This window comes from Coturnix japonica, chromosome 3 (assembly GCF_001577835.2).
Source record: "Coturnix japonica isolate 7356 chromosome 3, Coturnix japonica 2.1, whole genome shotgun sequence".
In the NCBI taxonomy this organism is placed as follows: Eukaryota; Metazoa; Chordata; class Aves; order Galliformes; family Phasianidae; genus Coturnix; species Coturnix japonica.
The window spans coordinates 71,542,397-71,552,508 of NC_029518.1; the positions used below are offsets into that span (position 1 = coordinate 71,542,397).

Consider the following 10,112-nt stretch of genomic DNA (forward strand, 5'->3'; position numbering starts at 1 on the left):
AGACTTACAGGAAGGCAGAGTTCATGCCGCACATCTTACCTTCCTATTAACCACTTGGGCAATGCAAACTGCCTGCATGAGTAATCCCACCCAAATGCTGTCAAAGAATTTCTTCTCACATTGGTCATTAAAAGTAACAAAACCTTTTCCTTCAACAAATACTCATTTGTTATTAAAGGCACAGTGCACATTCATGAGCTGAATTAATGCGTTTATTAGCTGGAGCATCACCAGCATCAGTCACAATGTATCTTTCTGAACTGAAAAGTGTTGCTCCTACAGTTCCTTCACCACAGCGTTGTTCTCCAGAATCAGCTTCTGCCTATCTTCCTTCTGAAGTTTGCAAGCAGTAACAACTTTGAAGAAGAAATAAGATGCATATAAAATAGCATTAAAACTTACCGGCCAGTATAAACACACCAATACACTTTGTGGTGTTGCTATAATTAATGCTACTAAAGTTTCACTGCCACATGCTGGGAAGTCAAATTAAATGCTGCTTCTCACTAACCAGTCCTTGCTCCAACTCTCAGGGACAGCCCGGTTTAAATTGGAATAAGGGGGCAGCTCGGATCCCTCCTGGGACAGCTCTCTGGCCCCGTGACCTGCCAGCCGGCTTATGGCCAAGGGCCAGCACTCACTCTGGCAGATGAACACAGGTGCCACTGTGCTTGGTGGTTCTCCTGGGTGAAGTACAGGGCCCTGCCCAGGCTGGTGGTGCTGTGGCCCCCATGGTTCCTACAATACGAGGCTGCCTTTGGGCCCTTGGACCCAGGGAGGCCGTGGCTCCAGGGCCTTGGGGCACTGGGAGGCCAGAAGCCTTCAGCAGGCTGCCACTGCCCCTCTTAGCATGTTTGTTTTAATGGCTGGCAGGCCCCACCAGCGGATATAAGATAGAGCACTCCCGTTTTCAGCCTGAGTTCATGTGTACACACACATCTCGATTTTAAAAGCTTCCTGCTTTTGTGTTGTTTCTTTTTTTTTCTCCTTTTAATAACTGCCTTGGCACACAACTCCGCTCCATTCTCTGCGCCTCTCACTTTCCAGCAGGTCCAGGGCTTTCCAGTACAGCAATGGCTCCGCAAACTTGCAGCCTGGAGATCGCGGGCTGCAGCTCGCACTTTTCGAGTCCTTACTCCCAGAACACCCCAAATCCTGCCGTGGAGCTGCCGGGAAGCCAAACGCTTCTGCACGGCTGTGTGCTCCCTGCAGCGCTCGCAGTTCGGCAGGGGGCGCCGTTGTCACACGGCTGCGAGCCGTGGTGGTACCGGGGGGTACCGGGGGTCAGCGGCACCGGGCGCGCCCTCGGGGCTTTGTAGGGTGGGAGACACCGTGCCTGCTCGCCCGCTTCGGGGCACGCACGGTGCCAGGCGGACACAGCAGCCGCACGTCAACCCCACCCCCGGCGCGGGGGGAACAGAAAGCGGAGGGGGGTCGCTGTCTTCATTCCTCCCCCTTGCCCCCCCCCCCCCCCAAGGTTGGCGGAGCGCCCGCTCGGGGCGGCAGCGCGTCATAGGGCCGGGTGCCCCCATTGGCCCCATGCATCGCGCGTCACGAAGCCCCGAGCGGTGACGCAACGCCCTCACACCCCCCCTTCACCCTCTCCCCCCTCTCCCCCCCCCGCAACCGCTTTCTCTCCGCGCAACCTGCGCCTGCGCTGCGCGGGGGGCGCAGGAGGCCTTGGTGCGCGTCGCGGCCCTGCAGGGGATCGGATAGCGTGTTTCACCCGGAGCAGGTGAAAACCAGGAAATTCACGTACTATTAAAATTGAAAATTTGAGCATTAAAAATATGTATATATTAAAATTATAGATATGTTTTAAATATTTTTCCCTCCTCCGCTATCACCGCACATTACAGGCAGCTTCGCCCCCCCGTTAAAGCGCTCCGAGGGATCTCCCCCTTCCAAAGGCTCTGAAAATCGCGGCGGGCAGCGCGCATCTCCGAGCCGCATTCCGGCGCTGTACTACGGAGCCGGCTGCGCATGGAGCGTAAGGGAACGCCGCGGGGGCGGTGAAGGGGGTTGAAAATTGGGAATCTAATAATAAGAAGGGAATGCCTGGCAGCCGTGGGCGCGCACCTTGCCCCGCCGGCCCGCGGAGGGGGTACACTTGTTGCCTGCCCCCTCGGCCAGCAGCCAGAGCCGGCTGGGAGGGCGACAGCGCAGCTCTACGCCGCGCGGTGCCAAACCGCGCAGGACTCGAGCCGCGCCGAGCCGCGGGGCCGTCCGTGGGTGCGCACGGGGTGGGCGTGCCGGGGGCACCGGCGAGGCCGGCCATGCAGATGGAGGGGGCGGGACGCGGCCGCCGTGACTCGGAGCCCCGGAAGAGAGGAGAAACCCCGTATAAAAACTACTGGGGACCTTTCCCGGGCAGAACTACGAAAGCTCCGGAGACGGCGGCTGCGAGCGGGGCGGCGCGGGGCGGCCTCACCGACGGCGCGGGGCGGCCTCAGCCCCGGCGGGGGGCGAGGGCAGCGGCGGCTCCGCAGGTCGGGCTCTCCCCCTGCCCGCACCGCCTCTCCCTCGTTCATTTTATTTTTGTATATATAGCTATATTTATATTTTTCCCCTTTTTAACCTGAGCCGCGGGTTTGTGCCCCCGGCACCCCGGGGTCGGGGGGCTGCCGGCGCTGACCGCTCGCTTTTCCTCTCTTGCCAGGCGCGGAGGAACGGCAGCGAGGAGCCGCAGCGGGGCCGGGCAGCCCGCGGAGGCCGCGCACCATGGCGGACGATGAGAAGGCCGGCGGGGGTTACGCGGGAGGCTGCGAGAGCGCGCACTGCAACGTGCTGAGCTGGGAGCAAGTGCAGCGGCTGGATCGCATCCTCAGCGAGACCATCCCCATCCACGGCCGCGGCAACTTCCCCACGCTGGCCATGCAGCCCCGGCAGATCGTCAAGGTGGTGCGGAGCCGGCTGGAGGAGAAGGGCATCGGGCTGCGGGACGTGCGGCTCAACGGCTCCGCCGCCAGCCACGTCCTGCACCAGGACAGCGGGCTGGGCTACAAAGACTTGGATCTCATCTTCTGCGCCGACCTCAAAGGGGAAGCCGAATTTCAGACTGTGAAAGACGTGGTCTTGGACTGCCTCTTGGATTTCTTGCCCGAGGGGGTGAATAAGGAGAAGATCACGCCGCTCACCCTCAAGGTAAGCCCGAAGAGCTGCTCATTGAACGTGCGGAGCCCGCAGGTGTAGCGCCTGCTGCGAGCGGGGCGTGCGGGGCACCGTGTCCGTGCCCACCCGACACCCACGGGTGACACTGCCCCCCACCTTTGAAAGCTGAGCTTACAGGAGGGTGCCCTGGCCGGTGCTCCTCGGCTTTCCTTCCTCAGAACCATTTAGTTTGCCGGGAGCGTTGACCCGTCCGGCGTGCCCGGATGCCCCGGTGGTGCGGTGCCCGTTGTGCCAAACCCGAGGCTAGCAGGAGGTTGCCGCTGGCTCTTGCTCACTTCGCTGTATGTCTCAGTGCCCCGGCGGTGCTCCGTCTCCTCTGACAGCCCATTCCAGTTCATTAAGGCTGCGTGCCAAATGCCTTTGAGATTTTTCAGAGGGGCAGTGCGGAAGCTGCACTGAAAGAACGGGGTTGAAGAGAGGGAACATTTGCTAAATGTTCTGTTGTTGTTTTATTATTATTATTATATCGGGGAAGGGAAGTGGGAAACTGTTTTTTTTTTTTTTTAAAAAAAAGATATAATAGCAGTGACCTTTTGAGTGTGGGTGCAGGGCTATTTGGCATGCGCACCCTCGGGTTTGCATGCAGATGTATTTAGAAGTGCTTGAAAGAAGCGGAGGTGCCAAGGACTTCTCTTGCACGACAGCCCCAACAGGACATCCCCGTGTCATCCGTGTGCAGTAACAGTGCTACTATGTCGTGTCCCCTCCGGTCCCTACCTGCAAGCTCCTTTCATGCACTGCTAGGGCTGGGTGGAGATGGGAAGTGGCTGCTGCAAAGGGGTTTGCTCATATTCTCTTTCCAATTGTAGGAAGCTTACGTGCAGAAAATGGTCAAAGTATGCAATGATTCCGACCGGTGGAGTCTCATCTCCTTGTCCAACAACAGTGGCAAGAATGTGGAGCTGAAGTTTGTGGACTCTCTGAGGCGGCAGTTTGAATTCAGTGTTGATTCCTTCCAAATCAAGCTGGACTCCCTGCTGCTTTTTTATGAATGCTCAGAGAATCCGATGACTGAGACATTTCACCCGACCATCATCGGTGAGAGCGTCTATGGGGATTTCCAAGAAGCTTTTGATCACCTCTGCAACAAGATCATTGCTACTAGAAACCCCGAAGAGATCAGAGGAGGTGGTTTGCTGAAGTACTGCAACCTTTTGGTAAGGGGCTTTAGGGCTGCCTCTGAATCCGAGATTAAGTCCCTGCAGAGATACATGTGCTCGAGGTTTTTCATTGACTTCTCAGACATTGGAGAACAGCAGAGAAAGCTGGAGTCCTACTTGCAGAACCACTTTGTGGGATTAGAGGACCGCAAGTATGACTATCTCATGACCCTTCACGGTGTGGTGAACGAAAGCACAGTGTGCCTGATGGGACATGAGAGGAGACAGACGCTGAATCTGATCACCATGCTGGCCATCCGGGTCCTAGCCGAGCAGAACATCATCCCCAATGTCACAAATGTCACCTGCTACTACCAGCCAGCCCCATACGTAGCAGATGCCAACTTCAGCAATTACTATATTGCCCAGGTGCAGACGGTGTTCCCGTGCCAGCAGCACACGTACTCTACCTGGCTGCCCTGTAATTAAGGATCTAAATTAGTAGTCCCGGTGGGGAGAACCTTTTCTAATGCGTAGAAAGGGGCAACGCGCCCCTTTGAAATGGGGTGCTTTGTGCAATGATGATCTGCTCTGGTTTCCAAGCTTGGTGAAAGCTTGTGGTTCTTCTAATAAACAATGGGAGCATGATCTAGAAAGAACCCCAAAATAATTGGATCCTACCCAGAGCACAAGAGGCCTGTCATTAAAAGCAACCAGCTTCCCCTGAGATAAGTGAGGGAGGAATGCTTGATGACAATATGGGTTGGCAGTATCTGCTCCCATAGCTTTGGCATAGAGAAGGTGGGAAAGCCTTATTTCTTTTGTTTTTTTCTTACTCTAGAATGGGATCTGCAAAAGGGAGAATATGAAAGAGACAAAAAACCAACAAAAAAAAATAAAATCTTAAAATACAATTCTATATATATATTCAGGAATTAAAAGTAGAGGCATAAAGCAGAGATAAGCTGAATTAAAATGTATATTGGAATTACTGCATTTGGGGCTTGCAGCAAGTGCCGTCTATGGATTGACAGTGTAGAATGTATAGCTTGCTTGAATAGAGAATGCTTTATCAGAAACAGCTTGCTCCAAATGAACAGTAGTAGATTGGTACAGTTAGAAAAACGGAAACACGTATGATGACAAAGTCCATTATTTCCAGCTGTGTGTGTGTGCCTCCCATTTTTAACATGTGAGAATGCAGGGAGAACAGCTGTGGCAAACTAAGTATGCTCAAGGACCAAAGATTTCACAAATAAGTTATCTGAGCAAAGAAGACACAGTAGAATATATATATAAATATATATATATATATAAAACAAACAAAAAAGATGTTGCTATATTTGTACACACCAATAGTAATCAAAAGTGCCTGATGCCTTCATAAGATTTGAAGTGAGAAAAAAATCTAGTTTTGTGGTTTAACCATGCATTTTGTTTTATCAGGGACACAAGGATTAAAAGCAAAACCAACCATAAGCTTGTGAATAAGTGGTGGAGGAAATGCCCTATTTTTTTTCTTGGCAAATACTTGTATAGAGTAAATGTTCTGTCAGTGTGCTATTATCCTAGGTACGTGTGTGTATGTGTGTATATATGTTTGTGTGTGTATATATGTACATGTTATATGTGTATATCTATCTATATATATACACACACACAATATATATTAATGTGGTCTAGGAAAATGTAGCAATTAAGGAATGTTTAAATAAAGTACTATGTGTTTTCCAGTTTGCAACAGGATGTCATAGGACAGTGGGCACTTTGCAGTGAATTTTTAACCCACACCTGGGAAATCTGGAGTAAATGAACCAGTCAGGATTATGGTGGGATTCAGATAATGTCTTTGGTTGCAAGAACAAGGATTACAGTAATTCAGTGGATTGCTTGTGAGCCATAATAATTCCACAAATGGGGAAACATATGACTAGCTGATCTTTTTTTTTAACTTTTTTTTTTTTTAAACTGTTTTGTACTGTAATGCCATTTTGACATTTAACCCACTAATGTTGTGACTGCATACCTCCATTATGTGTAATTCAGTGGAACGTGGATCAAAGATAGGTTTATTTAAACCCCCTGACAGCTAAAGGATATTGTATTAGTTGGAGATTTGAACACTAATTGTTAATATTTAAAGGAGTATTTTAATAGGATGCGTGATGCATTCCAGGACCACTAGAATTTAGTAAATGTGAAATGAACCCTTTTTAAGAGTTGCACGATTGCTTAAAATTATATTTTATATATATATATATAAAATATATATATATTTTTATGCAAATATTAAACATCTTTGATCTGGTTGTCACACTGCATTTACAAGTTCAGTACTGTACTTTATTTAAATGGAATCACTTTACATTGGAACAATACCTATTCACTTTCATTTCCTCTTCCAAAAGACCAGCAGGGGGAAAATGAAACCTCTGCTGTTGTTTTCACTTCAGTGCCATCCCTAAGGGTGTTTAGATTTTTGTTGGGCTTTGGAACCCTGATAACTAAATGACACTTGACTCTGATATTTTGCAGTTATTTTTTACTGAGGGGTGGAGGGCAGGGGAGGGAAAGAAAAGGGAGTTCAGGGTTTTGAGAGAAAACTGTGCATCTTTGCATGGTCTCATGTTTGTGGAGGCAGGGGCTAGAGAGGACAGGACTTGTGTCCCGGTTGTGTTTTCCCTACAGAGCTACTAAGGTACATCTATTTTTGTCGCGCTTTGTACTTTTAACTCTGAAGGCAATCTAGCAGGAACCTGATTTGTTTACAGAAGCACCTTCCCTGTGAATTCTTCAGGAAATGTACAATCTGTTTCGTTGCCCTTTGCTGTGTTTGCTCAGAGACCTTGTCCCCACCAACCCTTCCTCCCCCCTTGAGGCCTTCCTCCTTTCTGAGGCCAGAGCAGGGCCCGTTTTAAAGGCCGGGGCCCGTGTCTGCTGGCGGAGCTGGAAGGTGCTGGCCAAAGCGTTGCGTTGCCGGCAGCTCGAGGAAGGTTCCTAGCGGAAGCACGGGGAGGGCTGGGGAAATAGGATCAGCTGGTAATGTGGTATGTCTTCTCTCCCCGCAACTATTTGCAGCAAATGAATGAGTCATCCACTCTTCTGAGGGGGCTGAGAATCTATAGCAGTGCCACAGCCACAGAATGCTGATAGTACATGACACAATGTATTTTATTTTTTTTTCCATTGAAGCACCCTTTTTCCATTGCTTAGAAGAAAGTTTTGATTTACTTCCTCTCCGCTCAAATTTTGTGTTTTTATGATTGACAGCAGCTAGTTACCTTATAGTGCATGTGGCAGGGCTCTGAGCTAAACTGCACCTTTCAGCGTTTGCATTTTGATACATATATAATATGTTTTTATATGTATTATATAGGTATTCTGGATCTGTTTTGCATATGTTAATGAGCAAGTGGTGGAACTGGTGGAGCTTTGTTGTATCTTTGATGGGAGTTTAAAAGGTGCCCGGTGTTAGAGGTGGGAAGAAGGCGTGAGCTCAGGCCAAGAGTTAAATAAGAACCCCTTTTCAAAGCTGGTTTATTCCTGCGGTTTGCACACCTTCCTCTTCATAAAGTCTGACTTCTTGAAACTGTTTCCCCCCCTCCTGCCCTTCATTACACTGATACTTTTAAAGTTAACAACCGCGTTCTTGCTTTGTAGATTTCATTTTTCTCATCCAATCAGCTTCAGGGCTACAACTTGCTGCAAGAGACAGTGCCCCTTTTAAAGAGCTGAACTGATTAAAAACGTTGACCTGATTACAGTAAAACTGTTTGTGCTGCAGCTGAATTTATTGCTAACCAAGAGGGAGCTAAACTTGGTTCAGTGGAGCTATCGTGAAACAACTGAGAGCTTTGAAATTGGACTTTTTCATAGATGTAGCTGTCCCCACAGAGCAAGAACACTCCTTCCAAAAATAGAAGGGCAGTTAGAAGACCAAAAAGATTATATTTTTTTCTAGCTTTATTGCACTTACTTTAAATATTTTTGTTTTGTCTTGCACAAAGGCCTTCACACAGATCTTCGAAACACCTCTTACTTAATGTTTGGTTTGCATTGTGTTGCATTGTGTCAGAAGCTCCAACCAGTTCAAAGAAAGGTTTTGTTTTATGGTTTCTGTTTTTGGGTTGTTTTTTTTTTTTGTTTTGTTTTTGTTTTTTTAATTGAGAAAATGAAGTGTGTTAGATAAAACTGCACAGAAAAGGAAAAACTGTAACTGCATATTCAGCTCCTATTTGAATATATTCTTTTGTATGGTTTTCTTTATGCAGAGAGTTTCCCTTGCGAGAAAGGAAATCAGTGTACTGTTTTGCTGTTGTAATAATGGTTTGCTAACAAAATAAATAGTAAAAAAATAAATTAAAAAAAGCCTGCAAATTTCAAGACAGCTTGGCCGAAGCACTGCAGGCTCCTGCAGTCTGTAGGAGTCTGTGCAGATTTGCTTTCCCTCAGATTTCCTTACAACTGTTGCCTTCTGCAAGGCATCCTGTTGCAGCAAACTGCTCCTTGGATTGCTCTTTTGGAACATTTTGACTATAGGCGTTGTCAGAGAAAGAAAAAGAGCTGATGGAAAACAGACTCTAGAGGGAACAGATTGTGAATTTTGTTTACAGCATCCAATATTTGGATTTTTTTTTGTAAATAAAAAGAAGTTATTTTTTTCTATTGATTTGTGTCTTCTGTCTTCCGTGTCTGAAATAGCTCTGGCTTGTTCCTGGTGAATACCAACTTGCTTTCATCAAAAAAGTATGAGAGCAGCGCTTTGCTGGGAAGAGAAGCACTGGGCTGCTTTCTGATGGGAGCGCAATCCATATTTAGAAGCTTACCTCAACTCAGTTGGGCTTACTGAGCTGTGGAGAAACCTCCCCATCAGCGCCAAAACCAGTGTAGTGTTTGTCAGGCTGTGTCAGAGCTCTGAAGCCTTGAATACTCTTGCTGTCTTTATGGTTTAGGCAGTGTGACCAAAATTTCCTTGTGATGTCTGGTAGTTCAGGACAGTGAAGCACTCTGCTGGTAGCCGCACAAGGGTCTTGATGTTTCAGTAGCCCTGTAGGGCTACGGGTGCTGCTCCCTGGATAGAAATATGGGTCCTTTTGTAGCAGAAGCATGAGTGCTGCAGCTTGGGAGCAGGGATTTGCCTACCCACTGGATGCAGCTGCTGAATCAGTCCAATTCTTCCCCAGACTCAATGTTTGCTCTCCTTGCCTGCCCTACAGTGCTGTCCTTGTCAGTAGAGGTATTTGCTGTGTTTACAGGGGAGATGCTTCTGTAATGAAGGCTAATTTCCTCCAAAGGCACTTCAAGGGAATATAAAATATTAATTTACAATGCTCACGGCAACACTTTTTAAACCAGGGTGCCTCAGTCTGGCCCAAATTTGAAAAACATCAACTAAGACTGCACTATGCAGCTTTTACTGGCCTCATTCATTCACTACTCCGGGCTTGGAAGAGTTAGCGCCTGCTAAGTGCTTGCTTCAATGTGCTTATTGTAATGATGAGTGAACCTGTATTCCCCTAGAAAAACAAACAAATAAACAAGCTGCTAGGCTGCTCGTTTATCCAGGCGCAGGAGCAGCCCCCTCACCCAGCGCTGGGCACTTGCACAGTGCCTCCTTTGAGAGCCCAGCCAGCTGAGGCTGAGCAATGCAGCCAGAGGAGGACGCGCTCTGCATCCCTACCGCCTTGTCCTTCCATGGTGCTGCAAGGAATGGCAGGAGGACGTGGCCCAGTGCTTCCTCCTGCTAAATTGCTCAGTTCTGAAGTATTTTAGGCAGTCTGGCAGAGGTGCCTGCAATGCCTGAAGACATAAGTGGTAACTGGAGGACTGGAAACCATCTAA

The 10,112-nt window shown here is 48.5% G+C and overlaps 1 protein-coding gene across 2 annotated transcripts; it reads left to right on the forward strand.

Moving 5' to 3' along the window:
• The first annotated feature begins 1,873 nt into the window (after positions 1–1,873).
• On the forward strand, positions 1,874–8,940 carry TENT5A (terminal nucleotidyltransferase 5A). Of its 2 annotated transcripts, none has more exons than XM_015859010.2 (3): positions 1,874–1,990; positions 2,660–3,144; positions 3,981–8,940. In XM_015859010.2, the coding sequence occupies exons 1-3, from the start codon at positions 1,984–1,986 to the stop codon at positions 4,758–4,760; spliced, it is 1,272 nt and encodes a 423-aa protein (XP_015714496.1). In that variant the 5' UTR covers positions 1,874–1,983; the 3' UTR covers positions 4,761–8,940. The 2 variants fall into 2 exon arrangements, with proteins under 2 accessions (XP_015714496.1, XP_015714498.1); XM_015859012.2 differs by lacking the exon at positions 1,874–1,990 and adding an exon at positions 2,444–2,489.
• Positions 8,941–10,112: the final 1,172 nt, after the last annotated feature.

What these genes read in the sequence shown, in the direction of transcription:
- TENT5A (XM_015859010.2), top strand. An exon ending in TCACGCCGCTCACCCTCAAG is followed by an intron (nt 3,145 to 3,980) that starts GTAAGCCCGAAG and finishes TTCCAATTGTAG; the next exon opens with GAAGCTTACGTGCAGAAAAT.